Source organism: Bombina bombina, chromosome 11 (genome assembly GCF_027579735.1).
Source record: "Bombina bombina isolate aBomBom1 chromosome 11, aBomBom1.pri, whole genome shotgun sequence".
In the NCBI taxonomy this organism is placed as follows: Eukaryota; Metazoa; Chordata; class Amphibia; order Anura; family Bombinatoridae; genus Bombina; species Bombina bombina.
In genome coordinates this window covers 179290431-179308030 of record NC_069509.1, presented here as the reverse complement: position 1 = coordinate 179308030, position 17600 = coordinate 179290431, and the positions used below count along the sequence as shown (strand labels likewise).

Here is a 17600-nt window from a genome sequence, read left to right as displayed (position 1 = left end):
CTGTCTGAGTTCTGAGACCTTTGGGTCTTCCATTGTCTCCGGGTGTTTAGATCTCCTTTTGGGGATCTGTGTTCTGGACGTTGGTCGATCCTTGTAGTGACTTGCTTGGCTCTGGGTTTTCCGGTGCTGGGAAGGTTTAGCACCTTTCTCTCCCCTGTGTCCTCTGCCTGTGTGTAGGTGATGGAGAATGGAGAGACTAGCCCTGCTAGTAGGGTTTTGGGAACTTGAGGTATCCTTTCTGTTGTCCTGAGGCCTTGTGAAGCCCCTTCATTTGACTTCTAGCCTTGCTCCTTGGAGAGTTGGACTTTATCTAGGGGTAGTTCCTTCCTTTCGTCAAGGTTTTCGAGTTCTCTTCGCTGTCCGTATTCTCTGGATATGCTCCATTCCCTTTGTCTGTTTTTTTGGCCAGTTGGGGGGTTTAGTTCCAGGGTATAGTTGCCTGAACTATTAGGTACCCAGACCTGTTTTTCTTCCTGAGTCTTCCTCTTCTGGGGCTTCGCTCCTGTACCAGTTTTGGATCTCAGGGATGGTCAGGATGTTCCAAGATGGTGGGAACTGGAGCTATGTCCTTGCTCCATCTAACGGACTGGGTCAGGGTTGGCCCGGTTTATCAGAGTATTTATTATTCCTTGCCACAGAGTAACCCATGTCATCAGGGGTTAGCTGGGTGGCTTGCGCTTTCTACCCAGCTGCTGGTGCTGGATTCCCTTTTCTGGTGCGCCTTAGGGTTGCATTCCCCTGTTAGTTTGCCAGTATACCCGTGGATTCTCTGCTCTGCAGGCAAATGGGTTGGCTGTGCCTTTTGTTGGGCAAGCTACTTGTGAGGGGGTCCTCTCTAGGACATTTGCGGGGGATTTTTCCTTCCCGTTTAGCCAGTGGCTTCGGGCCTTGAAGGCGTTATTGGCCTCTTCCCTTTTTCTTTAGGGGATATTCTCTTCTTAGGGAGACAGAGTCCTTACTTGGTGGTTCTCCTAGTCAGGAAGTGGAAGGTGGACTTGGTTCCACCTGGAACCTTGTTGGTTCCATGTCAGACTATGAGGCCTGTTTGATAGATCCTTAGGCCTATGGCCTTGTACCAGTTTCAGAATTTTTGTTCCCTTATATTGGTGGGTCTGCTGGTCTGGATGCCCAAGCGGTTTATGGGTCACAGTATCCTTTGGGGTGTGTGAGCTTGCTGAGTGTATTCTGATAGCTCAGTCGGCTAGGAGATGGTTTTTCCTTGCTCCTTTGACAGGACACGGTTTCCTCTTCCTTTGGGTTCTGAGGGTATTCTCTCCTTCTCGGGGGGCCTCGATGGAGGCTTTGTGTTCTCCTTTTTAGATACCTGTGAGTAGGCCCGGCGGCTTAGGTTGCCTGGAGCGTGTGCTCCTGTCGGGGGCTGTTTTGTGCGGTCTGTTTTTCTGATGACTGCTTCTTCTGTGTCGTCCTGTTAGGGACTCTGTGTTCTCGAACTTGGGGTTTCGCCTGGGTCTGTTACACGTTCTTTTACGGTGGAATACTTGGGTATTTGAGGGCAGGTGCTGGGAGGATTTTGCCTCTTTAGTTGCGTTCCTTGTTTGCAGGATGTTTGGTCTCCGTGCCCGGTTTTATCCCTGGTTTCGCCTGGTATAGGCGTGGCCTCCTTCCCCGTTTGGGTTCATTTGGGTCTCTTGTGTGCTAGGCCCACTCTTGGAGGTGCTGTTTTTCTATTAAGGGGCCTTTTGGTTTCCTTAGTCCTCCTTTGCCTTGTTCCCCTTGGGGATTTCGGCTGCTTTACCCTTCATTTGTGAGGGGTGTGTGTGGGGGGGGGACACTGTCTTTTGGTCGACGGTGTTTGTTGGAGGACTGTTGGCTCAGTCGAGTCCTTTTTCGTGGTCTCTAGTTTGGCTCTAGACTGGCTGCGAGTCAGTGACTCTGGTGCTTTTCCTTTGAAATTTTTTCTTGGCTTCGGGCGAAGCAGGATTTTTTTTATTTGGGTAGAGGTTCAGGCCTGGTGCTCTCAGTATGGGCCGCGGTATGGGCCGCCTATTATACCCTCCCGTCTTGGCATTCAGTGTCCTTTATTGCTTGGGTATTGTTTCCCAAAAGTAATGAATGCAGCTGTGGACTCTTTCCATTTAATAAGAAAAACATAAATTATGCTTACCTGATAATTTTTTTTTCTTCTGATGGAAAGAGTCCACAGCTCCCCACCTGTAATTTTATGTGGGGTGTCCTTATATTCTTCAGGCACCTTTCACCCTGATATTTCTTCTACTGTTCCTTGGAAGAATGACTGGGGGATGAGGGGAGTGGGAGGAGTATTTAAGCCTTTGGCTGGGGTGTCTTTGCCTCCTCCTGGTGGCCAGGTTCTTAATTCCCAAAAGTAATGAATGCAGCTGTGGACTCTTTCCATCAGAAGAAAAGGAAATTATCAGGTAAGCATAATTTGTTTCATATGTTACCATTTGTCTACTATGATTTCTCTTACATTGGTGTATCCGGTCCACGGCTTCATCCTTACTTGTGGGATATTCTCAATCCCTACAGGAAGTGGCAAAGAGAGCACACAGCAGAGCTGTCCATATAGCTCCCCTCAGGCTCCGCCCCCCCAGTCATTCTTTTTGCCGCTCTAACAAGTAGCATCTCCACGGGAAGGTAAAGAGTTTGTGGTGTTAGATTTGTAGTTTTTATTTCTTCAATCAAAAGTTTGTTATTTTAAAATAATGCCGGTTTGTACTATTTACTCTGAGGCAGAAAGTGATGAAGATTTCTGCTGAGAGGAATATGATTTTAGCACCCGTAACTAAAATCCATTGCTGTTCCCACGCAGGACTGTTGAGTACCGGAGAACTTCAGTTGGGGGGAACAGTTTGCAGGCTTAACTGCTTCAGGTATGATCAGTCATTTTTTTCTAACAAGACCCAGTAATGCTAGAAGACTGACAGGAATCCCCATGAGGGAAGGTAAGCCATTTTCTGAGACTCAGTATAGAAGGATGGCTTAGATTAAGGGCTTAAATACTGGTTGACACTATTTTGGGCTAAATCGATTGCTTTATTAGCATGATTTCCTATTGAATCTGGTGTTTTTAGACTTATAAAACACTTATGGGTTTTTTTTATTTCGCCTGGCATTTTATTAGACACCTAATCTATCTCAGAGGCCCCATCACTCCGGAATGAAGAAGGAGGGGGCCTCATTTTCGCGCCTCAGTTGCGCAGTTGTTTTGCTAGACAGTTCATGCAGCTTCACGTGTAGAGTCCAGAGACCTCAGGGGGAGGACTTCAGAGAGGCTTATTTTCATCTTCAAATAATCCCTAAGGAAGGTAAAAGCCACAGTAGAGACTGTGGCATCGTGCTGTAGTGTTTACAACCGGTTGACTGCTTTCTTTAACTCCGGTTTGGGCAATAAGGGGTTAATTGATTTGAAAATGTGTGTGCAATCATTTCAAAGCATTAGGATAATGTGGTGAAAATTTCATTAAGATCGGATGTTTCTTTGATGTTTTGGTAAAAAAGTGTGCTTTTTATTATTTAAAGACACAGTAACGTTTTTTCAAAAAATATTTTTTCTTGCATTGTAGTGCTGTCTAAGTCTGTCAAACATGTCTGAGCCTTCAGATAGCCCTTGTTCTGTGTGTTTAAAAGCCATGGCGGTACCCCCATTGCATTTGTGTTTAAAGTGTGCTATAGCGTCTAAGCAGTTTAAGGACCATGCAGTGACACTTAAAAATGTAGCCCAAGATGATTCTTTAGCAGAAGGTAGTGAGAATAGTACTCTTTCCTCTCCTCCTGTGTCGACACCAGTTATGCCCGCGCAAGTGATGCCCAGTACCTCTAGCGCATTGATCCCTATTACAGTTAGCAGCAGTAATGGATAATTCTCTTGCAGCTTTTTTATCCAAACTGCCAGCATTTCCAAGGAAGCGCGATAGCTCAGTTTTAAATACACAGAATGAGCAATCAGACACATTGGATAATTTATCTGTAGTGCCCTCACAACAATCTGACTTGGCGGTGAGGGATGGCCTGTCTGAGGGAGAAATTTCTGACACAGAAAAAGTTTCTCAGCAGGCAGAGCCAGATACCATAGCATTTAAATTTAAGCTAGAACACCTCCGCGCCCTGCTTAAGGAGGTTTTAGCTACGCTAGATGATTGTGACCCCTTGGTGGTCCCAGAAAAATTGTGTAAAATGGACAAATTCTTAGAGGTCCCGGTACACACTGAGGCGTTTCCAATCCCTAAGAGGGTGGCGGATATTGTAACTAGGGAGTGGGAGAGACCAGGTGTACCCTTCGTTCCCCCTCCTATATTTAAGAAAATGTTGCCCATAGTTGACCCTAGACGGGACGCATGGCAGACGGTCCCTAAGGTAGAGGAAGCAGTTTCAACACTAGCCAAGCGCACGACTATACCAATAGAAGACAGTTGTGCTTTCAAAGATCCTATGGATAAAAAATTAGAAGGTTTACATAAGAGAATATTTGTTCAACAAGGTTTCCTTCTTCAACCAATTTCTTGCATTATTCCTGTAACCACTGCAGCGGCTTTTTGGTTTGAGGAACTGGAAAACTCGCTCCAGAAGGAGACTTCTTATGACGAAGTCATGGACAGAATTCACGCCCTGAAGTTGGCTAATTCTTTCATCACAGATGCCGCTTTTCAGTTAGCTAAATTAGCGGCGAAAAATTCTGGTTTTGCCATCGTGGCGCGCCGAGCGCTTTGGCTAAAACCATGGTCGGTGGACGTGACGTCCTAAACAAAATTGCTTAATATTCCTTTCAAGGGTTAAGACCCTATTCGGGCCAGAGTTGAAATAGATTATTTCAGATATCACTGGGGGAAAGGGCCATGCCCTTCCACAAGATAGACCCTTCAAAGCTAAAAACAAGGCTAATTTTCGTTCCTTTCGCAATTTCAGGAACGGATCTGCTTCAACCTCTACAGCCGCTAAGCAAGAGGGTAACGCTTCCCAGCCCAAACCAACATGGAAACCTTTGCAGGGCTGGAACAAGGGTAAACAGGCCAAGAAGCCTGCTGCTGCTATCAAGACAGCATGAAAGGGTAGCCCCCGATCCGGGACCGGATCTAGTAGGGGGCAGACTTTCTCTCTTTGCTCAGGGTTTGGCAAGAGATGTTCCAGATCATTGGGCGTTAGAAATTGTTGTTCAGGGGTACCTTATAGAATTCAAGGACTTTCCTCCAAGGTGAAGGTTCCACATTTCTCGCTCGTCTTTAGACCAGACAAAGAGACAGGCGTTCTTACGCTGCGTAGAAGACCTTCTAAAGATGGGAGTGATACACCCAGTTCCAACGGCAGAACACTGGGTTTTTACTCAAACCTGTTTGTAGTTCCCAAAAAGGAAGGAACTTTCAGGCCAATCCTGGACTTAAAAATCCTAAACAAATTCCTCAGAGTTTCATCATTCAAGATGGAAACCATTCGGTCAATCTTACCAATGATCCAGGAAGGTCAATATATGACTACCGTGGATTTAAAGGATGCGTACCTGCATATTCCTATCCACAAAGATCACCATCAGTTCCTGAGGTTCGCCTTTTTGGACAAGCATTACCAGTTCGTGGCTCTTCCCTTCGGACTGGCCACTGCTCCCAGAATTTTCACAAAGGTGCTAGGGTCCCTTCTAGCGGTACTAAGACCAAGGGGCATTGCAGTAGCACCTTACCTAGACGACATCTTAATACAAGCGTCGTCCTTTCACAGAGCAAAGGCTCATACGGACATTGTTCTGGCCTTTCTAAGGTCTCACGGGTGGAAGGTGAACGTAGAAAAAAGTTCTCTGTCCCCGTTCACAAGAGTTCCCTTCCTGGGAACAATAATAGACTCGGTAGAAATGAAAATCTTTCTGACGGAGGTCAGGAAGTCAAAACTTTCGAACACTTGTCGAGTTCTTCATGCCATTCCTCAGTCTTCTGTGGCTCAGTGCATGGAGGTAATAGGGCTAATGGTTGCGGCAATGGACGTAGTCGCTTTTGCCCGAATTCATCTAAGACCACTGCAACTGTGCATGCTCAAATAGTGGAATGGGGATTATGCAGATTTGTCTCCCCAGATACAAATGGACCAGAAAACCAGAGACTCACTCCTCTGGTGGTTGTCTCAGGATCACCTGTCTCAGGGAATGAGTTTCCGCAGACCGGAGTGGATCATTGTCACGACCGATGCCAGCCTCTTAGGCTGGGGTGCGGTCTGGGACTCCCTGAAAGCTCAGGGTCTATGGTCTCGTGAAGAATCTCTTCTCCCGATAAACATTTTGGAATTGAGAGCGATATTCAATGCACTCCAGGCCTGGCCTCAGCTAGCGGAGGCCAAATTCATCAGATTTCAGTCGGACAACATCACGACTGTAGCGTACATCAATCATCAGGGAGGAACAAAGAGTTCCCTGGCGATGAGGGAGGTATCCAAGATCATCAAATGGGCAGAGGATCACTCCTGCCATCTATCCGCAATTCACATCCCAGGAGTGGACAATTGGGAGGCGGATTATCTGAGTCGTCAGACTTTCCATCCGGGGGAGTGGGAACTCCACCCGGAGGTTTTTGCCCAGCTAACCCAACTATGGGGCTTTCCAGATCTGGATCTGATGGCGTCACGCCAGAACTCCAAAGTTCCACGTTAAGGGTCCAGGTCCAGGGATCCCAAGGCGACATTGATAGATGCCTTAGTGGCGCCTTGGTCGTTCAATCTAGCTTATGTCTTTCCACCGTTTCCTCTTCTCCCTCGGCTAGTAGCCAGAATCAAGCAGGAGAAGGCTTCGGTAATTCTGATAGCTCCTGCGTGGCCACGCAGGACTTGGTATGCAGACCTGGTGGATATGTCATCGGCTCCACCATGGAAGCTACCTTTGAGGCAGGACCTTCTAATCCAGGGTCCATTCAAGCATCCAAACCTAGTTTCTCTGCAACTGACTGCTTGGAGATTGAACGCTTAATTCTAGCGAAGCGTGGGTTCTCTGAATCAGTTATAGATACTCTGATCCAGGCTAGAAAGCCTGTTACCAGGAAAATTTACCATAAGATATGGCGGAAATATCTTTGTTGGTGCGAATCCAAGGGTTACTCGTGGAGTAAGATTAGGATTCCAAGGTTACTATCCTTTCTCCAAGAAGGATTGGAGAAAGGGTTGGCAGCTAGTTCCTTAAAGGGACAGATATCTGCTCTGTCTATTCTGTTGCACAAGCGTCTGGCAGCCGTGCCAGATGTTCAGGCGTTTGTACAGGCCTTAGTTAGGATCAAGCCTGTCTACAGACCTGTGGCTCCTCCATGGAGTCTAAATTTAGTTCTTTCAGTTCTTCAAGGTGTTCCGTTTGAACCTCTACATTCCATAGATATTAAGTTACTATCTTGGAAAGTTTTGTTTTTGGTAGCTATTTCTTCTGCTCGAAGAGTTTCTGAATTGTCTGCTTTGCAGTGTAACTCACCCTATCTGGTGTTCCATACAGATAAGGTTGTTTTGCGTACCAAGCCTGGTTTTCTTCCAAAAGTGGTTTCCAATAAGAATATTAACCAGGAAATAGTTGTTCCTTCTCTGTGTCCTAATCCAGTTTCTAACAAGGAAAGTCTGTTACACAATCTTTATGTGGTTCGTGCTTTAAAGTTCTATCTAAAAGCAACTAAAGATTTCAGACAAACATCATCCTTGTTTGTCGTATATTCTGGCAAGAGGAGAGGTCAAAAAGCGACTGCTACCTCTCTGTCTTTCTGGCTGAAAAGCATCATCCGGTTGGCTTATGAGACTGCTGGAAGGCAGCCTCCTGAACGAATTACAGCTCATTCCACTAGAGCTGTGGCTTCCACATGGGCTTTCAAGAATGAGGCTTCTGTTGAACAGATTTGTAAGGCAGCGACTTGGTCTTCACTGCATACATTTGCCAAATTTTACAAATTCGATACTTTTGCTTCTTCGGAGGCTATTTTTTGGGAGAAAAGTTTTGCAAGCAGTGGTGCCTTCCGTTTAGGTTACCTGACTTGTTCCCTCCCTTCATCCGTGTCCTAAAGCTTTGGTATTGGTTCCCACAAGTAAGGATGAAGCCGTGGACCGGATACACCAATGTAAGAGAAAACAGAATTTATGCTTACCTGATAAATTTCTTTCTCTTACGGTGTATCCGGTCCACGGCCCACCCTGGCAATTAAGTCAGGTTTAAATTTATTTTTGTAAACTACAGTCACCACTGCACCCTATGGTTCTCCTTTTTCTCCTAACCGTCGGTCGAATGACTGGGGGGGCGGAGCCTGAGGGGAGCTATATGGACAGCTCTGCTGTGTGCTCTCTTTGCCACTTCCTGTAGGGATTGAGAATATCCCACAAGTAAGGATGAAGCCGTGGACCGGATACACCGTAAGAGAAAGAAATTTATCAGGTAAGCATAAATTCTGTTTTCTGTATTAAATATAAAGAAACACAAATTATTTAAAGGGACACTCAAGTCAAAATCTTTTATGATTCAGATAGAACAGGAGTTTTAAGACACTTTCCATTTTACTTCCATTATCAAATTTTGTGGTCCTTTAAATATACTGTTTGTCACTTGTAAAAATGCTTTGCATGTAGTGAACTAAACTTGGCTAATAGTTTCCATCCCTTGCTTTTAGTTTTGAAACCTTTTGTATTGGGTTTTGTTTGCACACCAGATACGAATTCTGCTAGCGAGGCCTTCATTACACATGATGAAACCCCTACAAGACCCAGAGCACTAAGGTTAGCGTCTTATGGATAACTATTAGAGGTTTTTATTTTGGTTCTGTTGTGCCTTATAATGGGACAAGGGGGCTATAGAATAAGCCCTGCAAATAAAGGTGCACTTTGTCATGTTTAAAGGGGCAACATTTCCACAGAGAACTGTTGATCTCAAAGGGATTTCATGGTTTACACAAATAATTTTCCATCCTTATTGAATGCTGGCAAAGCAAAGAACTGACAAAAATATCAAGACTTGTTAATATTGAAAAATACTTTAATATTTATATATCCAAGTATCTCCACTACAGTAAATGGGACATTATACAGCACATTGTCACATTTCAGTTACTCTGTATGTAGTTGGTTAGCAGCAATTAGATTTCTGAATATCTTACATGGAAGATTTGTGTGATAATCTACCTCACGTATATACATTAAATGCTGAGCAACTGATGGTCTGTTTAATTTAAAGATGATTTACTAACAATAACAATTTGCTAGGGCACAAGTAAGTCCTTTTTTCTTTACTTTGCTGCATTGTTTTACATTGCAGAGTCTGGTAATCCAAGATCTCATGTTGGCTTTTGCAAACACAGAATGTTATATGATCAGAAATACACTCGGTGTTGCTACATTCTAGTGTCAGCATGACTAATACACATTTTCACCCTAAAAATAAAAGTGAAATAAAAAACAAATTCTTATTCAAACAAAGGATATGAAATCATTAAATCTACACATTATTTTTTTTTTCACTAAGTAAATTGTGTTTGCATTGGTGTGGGCTTAAAGGGCAAAGTTACAATTAAACTGTCATGATTCAGACAGTGTACAGTTTAAAAAACCTCTTTCAAATTTTCTTTCGTAAGGTGGTGAGAGTCCACAAGACATTACTAATGGGATTTACCTGCTGATTACCAGAAGGAGGCCAAGATACCCAACATTCCACAAGTTTTTAATCCTTCACCAATCTGGTATCTCAGTCTTATCTTTGACTCTCCGAAGGAATCTTAAGAAATTAGATGCTCCAGCTTCTTCAACAGGGGTTCTCAGACCTATGTGAAACCCTTTTTTTCCCCAGAGGAACCCGGGATTTACATAGAGGGGAATATTAGCGTGCTTAGGCAGTGAATTTAATTCTCCTGCGGGAGTTTATCACTAGCCTACCACAGGTTGCGGGGACCTGTCCCTTTGCCTCCTCCTGTTGGATTGCCATTGTACTCTTTGTGATATCCTCCCAGGAGTTATTATGGCTCAAGGACTCTCACCACCTTATGAAAGAAAAGAACATTTATGCTTATCTGATAAATGAATTTCTTTCATGGTGGTGAGAGTCCATGAAACCTACCCTTTTATATTTTTCCAGTTGGCAGTAGTTTTAGTATTCACTTTTTTTTTTTTTTTTTACCCTGCTTTGTCCTTCTCTATTTTTCTAATTTTCTCTGCTATATGTTAGAATGGGATACCAGAGAGGTGAGAGGGATTAAAAGCTTGTGGAATTTTGGGTATCTTTGCCTGGAATGTTGAAACCCTGGAGTAATGGCACATGGATTCTCACCACCATCAAATAAATGAATTTATTAGGTAAGAATTTTTTGTTTCAATAGCAGTATACCATATCATTTTTTAAATGTACATTATATCCTTATCATGAAAAATCCATTTCCACATCCTTTTAAAGTCATTACAGATTATTTTTTTCTTTATAAAAAATGTTTTTTTACGGTATCTTGTAGTAAAATGACATAGGGCAATATACAAACAGATGCCAAGATCTTATATTATGGTATTTGCTAAATGCTTTTGTGGTGGAATTTAATAGTTAACAACTTGTATCTGTTTTATTTTACCCATGAACATATTTTATGTTTGTTTACTTGTAAAATTGTACACTTATAATAATGAGTGTTTAATGCTACAAACCACAGTTCAGTGAATTTGTTGAGACAAATTTCAGTATTTTTTTAAAGGGACAGTCACCACCAAAATTGTTTTTTAAAAAGATAGATAATGCCTTTACTACTATTCCCCAGCTTTGCACAACTAACATTGTTATATTAATGATATAAAGAAAAGAGGGCGCCTCATAGTGTATTTCGTACCAGATAGGTGTGTAAGCACATAGACAGTATTAGACTTCTCAGATGAAGTTGCACCGTTCTATGCAGCGGCTTGTACACTGTTTTGGGATTCGAAGTTGTACTTCAGAGGGGAGTTCGGTATGCTCCTGTTTCCACTGACAAAGCAGAGTGGATTTCCAAATCGAAATGATGATAAAAAAACAACGGGGCTGCTCCCGGTCGGCATACAAGACAACTTCCGGATGTAAAATTTAAAAACAAGGCATTGTTTGCTCCAGCAATGCGTTTCTCGACCACCAAAGGGTTTTTTCATCAGGCAATAAAAAACGGATACAATAATCCTTGATTAACAACATTAAATACACTTGTTGAAAATAAAAAACGGAAGTTGTCATGCTCAGAAGGCACCAATCGAATGCTCAACCTAATTGTTTATACATTGGCGATAAAACTCTTAACATGGAAGGCAATAACATTCATAATATAGCTATAGTCATATATATCTTGAGTCAGCATATCGCTACATAATCAGTACATTTTATACAGTGTATCAGTACATTTTGTATTGAATGTTCAACCTGTTTATACATTAACGATAAAACCCTTAACCTGAAAGGCATTAACATTAAAGGTGTAACTATAATCATATATATCTTAAATCAACATATCGCTACAAAATCAGTTCATTTTATACAGCGTTCTCGTCTTATATATTATAAAAAAAAAGGGTATTTAGCATCTTAGTGTTGTATTTCTGCTAAAAAAAAGATATTTTGAATATGTGTTTATCTTTCTAAAAATCGTAAACTGAAAAGGTGACAAATAAGTAATTTGTTATCCGTTTACTCATGCATGAAATATGTAATAATGTAGCGACCTATATGGCATGTTCAATTGTCACACGTTCAAAAGATTTTTTATTTTTTTTTAAAAATACATATTTAAAAATGTATCTATCTTTTTTGTTAGTGTTCTGTTATTTTTCTTATGGCCCTAAATTGTGTGTAGAAACATATATAGAAACCCTATATGTGTATAGGGACCTGCTACATATCTTTAATAGTTATTACAATAGTATTGATATTCTATTTCTTCAGAACAATAAACCACAAAGGGGATGGTGAAATATATAATCAGCACAAGCTTATCTCCAAAAACAATGCAAATATGCCAAATGTTCGTGTTCATATATTGAAGTTATTAGCCATTCGTAAGGAGGTCATTAGCTTAATTAAACCAAAAAGAGAATTAAATCTGGTCTGATCTTTATTAGTATATTTCAGACTATCTGATACCCTCCCTTCTGTGAGAAACTTCAGACTATTCCTGTTTCATGATTTAGGAAATGGCTATTTGGTAACGGTAATAGTTTAAATGATACGCTTGTGTACATTTCTACAGTTAGGTGTCTATTGGTCATAACATGAAAAAAAAATTGAATGATCATATGTATTGGGGAGGTAAATGTGAAATGTAAGTGCAAAGTGGTTCTAGAGTGTAAATGTGTATTGTTTGTCCGGATATGATTATAAGGTGACATGAACCTTGTGACATAAAACGTTAATTATATATTGTATATACTAATTGGAAACTACTAGATCTAAAATGGCATTTGGGAATGTAGGTGACAAAGAAAGTATATATTATTAAAAAAAATCTAAGACGAGAACGCTTTATAAAATGTACTGATTTTGTAGCGATATGTTAATTTAAGATATATTTGATTATAGTTATACCTTTTTAATGTTAATGCCAATGTATAAACAATTAGGTTGAGCATTCGATTGGTGCCTTCTGAGCATGACAACTTCAGTTTTTTATTTTCAAAAAGTGTATTTAATGTTGTTAATCAAGGATTATTGTATCCGTTTTTTATTGTCTGATGAAACGACCCGTTTGGCGGTCGAGAAACGCGTTGCTGGAGCAAATAAAGCCTTGTTTTTAAATTTTACATCTGGAAGTTGTCTTGTATGCCGACCGGGAGCAGCCCCGTTGTTCTTTATCATTTCGATTGGAAATCCACTTTGCTTTGTCAGTGGAAACAGGAGCATACCAAACTCCCCTCTGAAGTACAACTTGGAATCCCAAAACAGTGTACTAGCCGCTGCAGAGTGCTAGCCTGCCTGCAAGCACCGGTCATAGAACGGTGCAACTTCATCTGATAAGCCTAATACTGTCTATGTGCTTACACACCTATCTGGTACGAAATACACTATGAGGCGCCCTCTTTTCTTTATATAATTGCTACAGATTGCTTAATACACCGGGCCCAAGCAGAGCTGCCTCGAACCTACTAATTCAATCATACAGGCCATCATGTCTATCTTTTAAATCACTATTTTGGAACCAATAATGCTATTAGCATATTAGCATTGGACTCTATTCATCACCGATTAGGTGTGCCCCCACGAGATCCCCTTGCAGGTTCTTTTTTCTTAACTGTTATATTATTATACTTTATAACATTTAAACCTCTAAATGTCTGCCTGTTATCACATACTTTTTATTAGCTTTTCACAGCAGGAGCCTGCTAGTGCATGTGAGCCATATAGATAACATTGTGCTCACGCCTGTGGAATCTAACACAGCACTAATTGGCTAAAATGCAAGTGAATAGATAATAAATAGTCAAGTGATCAGGGGGCTGTCAGAAGAAGCTTAGATACAAGGGAATCACAAAGGTAAAAAGTACATTAATATAACTGTGTTGGTTATACAAAACTGGGGAATGGGTAATAAAGGGATTATCTATCTTTTTTTAAACAATAACAATTTTGGAGTTGACTGTCGCTTTAAGTTTTATCATTCATCCTAAAAAATAACATTTCTCCTACTTACCACAATGGGAAGGGATTTCAATTGGAACAAAGTTTCTGTTGCACAGATGGACATAGGCCGCTGCCAGATTACAGATGGGCTTTATATCATTTGACTCGCATATATCATCTACACACAAGCTGTAGAACGGTGTTGGAGAAATCTGCAGGAACAGAACCTTTGTTACTGGTACCCAAGCTGTGCTTACAGATCTGTTGTGTCATATGCAATCAAATAAATATAGATGTGTTTTATTATCTCCTGTGCTCACATTCTGTATTTATTTCATTTAAAATAGCTGCCATCTGTACTGGAAATGTCAGTACTGACTACAGAAGTGCTATGCAAACAGCAGTGGGGTGGGACAGCTAACCTGGCCCTTTTGATGGTTGATGTAGATGCTTTGAATCCAGCTGCATTGTTCCTTTAATGACATTTACACAGACTGAGCTCATAGATTTAAGGGGTATTAAACAAAGAAATGCTAGCCATAATGACAGTCTGAAAATAATATTAACATTTACATTAGTTGTTTGAATACTGGTAACATTTGTTATAACCTAAAAGCCCCTTATCTCTTCAGCTGAAGCTAATTATGGGCAGATATAAGTACAGAGAGCAAACAATGGATGTATGGAATATGGTAGGGTTAAGCTTGTTAAAGGGACACTGAACCCAATTTTTTTCTTTCATAATTCCGATAGAGCATTAACTATTAAACAACTTTCTAATTTACTCCTATTATCAATTTTTCTTCGTTCTCTTGCTATCTTTACTTTAAAAGCAGGAATGTAAATCTTAGCAGCCAGCCCATTTTAGGTTCAGCACCACGGTTAGCGCTTGCTTATTGGAGGCTGACATTTACCCACCAATAGGCAAGCATAACCCAGGTTCTCAACCAAAAATGGGCCAGCTCCTATGCATCACATTCCTGCTTTTAAATAAAGATAGCAAGAGAACGAAGAAAATTGATAATAGGAGTAAATTAGAAAGTTGCTTAAAATTGCATGCTCTATCTGGATAAATTCATCCACCAATAAAAAAGTGCTGTCCAGAGTACTGAACCAAGAAAAAGCTTAGATGCATTCTTTTTCAAATAAAGATAGCAAAAGAACAAAGAAATTTATACTAGGAGTATTTTAGAAAGTTGCTTAAAATTGCATGCTCTATCTGAATCACGAAAGAAACATTTGGGTTCAGTGTCCCTTTAACTTAAAGTGATGGTAAATCCAATTGTATAAAAAAAAATGATAGGATTTACCATCACTAAAAATAAACATTTTCAGTCATCACTAAAAAAACACTGTTAAATTCCCCCTATCTGTGCAGCGATTAGATTGCCATCTCAGAGGCTCTGGCCGCCCACAGCACAGCGCTCTTCTTCAATGAGGTGACGTTTCCACCTCCTAAACCAATTGCTGTGCTAGGATGTCAGTTGACACGCACGGCTATTGGTTTAGAGGTGGAAACGTCACAATATACTTGCAGCACATATAGGGTGAGTTTAACAGCGTTTTTTAGTAAATGATGACTGAAGCTGTTTTTTTTTAGTGATGGTAAATCCTAGCGTTTGTTATACGCTTGAATTTACCATCACTTTAATCTTTTTCATCTAAAATATTTAAATAATTCATATACGCAACATTTGTTGTATTTAATTTCCCATATTCTCTGTAGAACAGAAGTTTGAAGATAATAAAAAAACAACTTGTCTATGGGTTATACATATTAGTGCACATTTTTATATTTATGTCTAAATGTTGTGCAATATAACATACCACTTTAAAGCAGTTTCTGAGTACGGAGCGGGCTCCCTGGAACAAGGCTTTACATAGCTTGTGGTGATGTGCAGTGGGACAAGCCTTTGGCTTCTTCCTTGCAGGGTTACACTGGCTGTCAACCTATGGAGCAATAAACCACTAGTGACACACTGTTCGCATTTACACATACACACTTGCTCTAAGATAACAACTGTATGAACAGATTTTAACAGCTTTAGGTGTTAGTGCCCAATCCATTATGGACTAGATTACGAGTGGAGCGCTATATATCACTCCCGCTCTCGTGTTAAGCACAGGTAGTGTGCGTATTACAAGTTGAAAGTGGAAAGATTTTGCACAAACGCTAACCCGGCGTGCAAAAAAATGAAGTCTGAATATCGTAACCGCGTTAACATATTCCCCTTTAGGGGCCGATTTTATTAAGTCAGACGGACATGATCCGCTGTAGCGGATCTTGTTCGCCCGACATCGCTGAATTTAACATTGCACAAGCAGTTCTGGTGACCTGCTTGTGCAATGCCGCCCCCTGCATATTTGCGGCCAATCGGCCACTAGCAGGGGGTGTCAATCAACCCGATCGTATGAGATCGGATGGATTGATGTCCGCAGCCTCAGAGGAGGCGTACGAGTTAAGGAGCAGTGGTTTTAAGACCGCTGCTTCTTAACTCCTGTTTCTTTCCTAAGATATGGGGAGTCCACAACGTCCTCAATTACTGTTGGAAATATCACTCCTCGCCAGCAGGAGGAGGCAAAGAGCACCACAGCAAAGCTAAGTATCACTCCCCTATCCATCCCCAGACATTCTCTTTGCCCCTGTACAATGGAGGAGGTGAAGATTTGGTGTCTGAAGAAAATGTAATATCTTTTCGCTTCGAGCAAGATTTTTGGGTCTAGCTGTACTCCACGTTGGTCTCTTCAGTAGGGCAGTGGTGGCTTTAAAGCAGTTAGGAACTTGTAAGGTGGGCCTTGCTGTGTTTTCCTAACATATTTGCTGCCCATGGTATAGAAAGCCAGAGTAGGTTACTCTGTTCTCTCTCTTTCTACAGGTCCCTGTGAGGAGCATGTGTCCTCTTATACTGTGTAAGCTGTCCTCCTGTCGGACGGCCAGACTGCAGGTAAGTGTCTTTTGTCTTCTGGGTTTTTAGAGACTGTGCATTTAATAAGGTAACTGCAACTTTATTTGGGACATATATATCCTTTCTAAGGATATTTACAGGCAGGGAGCAAGCACTGATATTGTGTAGTAAGACCATGAAAGACTTGGGGCTTTTTACTTAATGAGACAGGGATTATTACTTTTTCTCCAACATTGGTGTGTCCGGTCCACGGCGTCATCCATTACTTGTGGGAAATGTTCTCCCCCACAGGGAAAGGCAAGGAGAGCACACAGCAAGAGCTGTCCATATAGCTCCCCCTCTGGCTCCGCCCCCCAGTCATTCTCCTTGCCGCTCTGAACAAGTAGCATCTACCACGGGGATGGCGAGGAGTTTGTGGTGTTAGTTGTAGTTTTTTATTCTTCTATCAAGAGTTTGTTATTTTAAAATAGTGCTGGCTTGTACTATTTACTCTAACAGAAAAGTGATGAAGATTTCTGTTTAAGAGGGCTATGATTTTAGCACAAGTAACTAAAATCCATTACTGTTACCACGCAGGACTGTTGAAACAAGAGAACTTCAGTTGGGGGTAACAGTTTGCAGACTCATCTGCTTCAAGTATGACTAGTCTCCTAACACAGGTTAATGCTAGATGACAGTCATTTTTCCCCTCAGGGGAAACGGTAAGCCATTTTTCTTTCACCTCAGCAAAAAAGATAACAGGCTTCCCCTTTTTATTTTTTATGCTGGTAGACACTGTTAGGGGCTAAATCGATTGGTTTTTATTACAATATTATACCATTTGAAATATTTTATAAGCTCACATACACTTGGGAACGTTTTTTATTGATCTGGCTTGTTTTAGACACCTAAATCTAGTCAGGAAGGCCCCTTCACTCTAGTGTGCTGAGGGAGGAAGCCTCATTTTGGCACTTCAGATGTGCAGTTGAATTTCAAGGCAGTGCATGCAGATTCATGTGAGAGGGTCCTGTGGTTCAGAAAGTGACTCCAAAAGGCTTTTTTCTGTGAATGGTGACCCCTAAGGAAGGTAAAAAGCTGCAGCAAGGCTGTAGCTGGGATTGTGGTGTGTAAAAACGGTTAAATCCAACAATTAGCTCCGGTTTGCTTGTTTTAAGAGCTAGAGTCTCCATATTTGC

General features: G+C 41.4%; 1 protein-coding gene across 1 annotated transcript in view; it reads right to left on the bottom strand.

Moving 5' to 3' along the window:
* Window positions 1–8923: 8923 nt before the first annotated feature.
* The window catches only part of LOC128641740 (uncharacterized), a 383379-nt gene continuing 374702 nt past the window's right edge, over window positions 8924–17600 (bottom strand). Inside the window, exons 72-74 of the mRNA XM_053694265.1 lie at window positions 15347–15469; window positions 13590–13731; window positions 8924–9339 (exon numbers count right to left, since the gene is read on the bottom strand). Of these exons, the coding sequence (XP_053550240.1) occupies window positions 9335–9339; window positions 13590–13731; window positions 15347–15469 (270 nt within the window). The 3' untranslated portion in view covers window positions 8924–9334. The remainder of the gene's footprint in view (window positions 9340–13589; window positions 13732–15346; window positions 15470–17600) is intronic.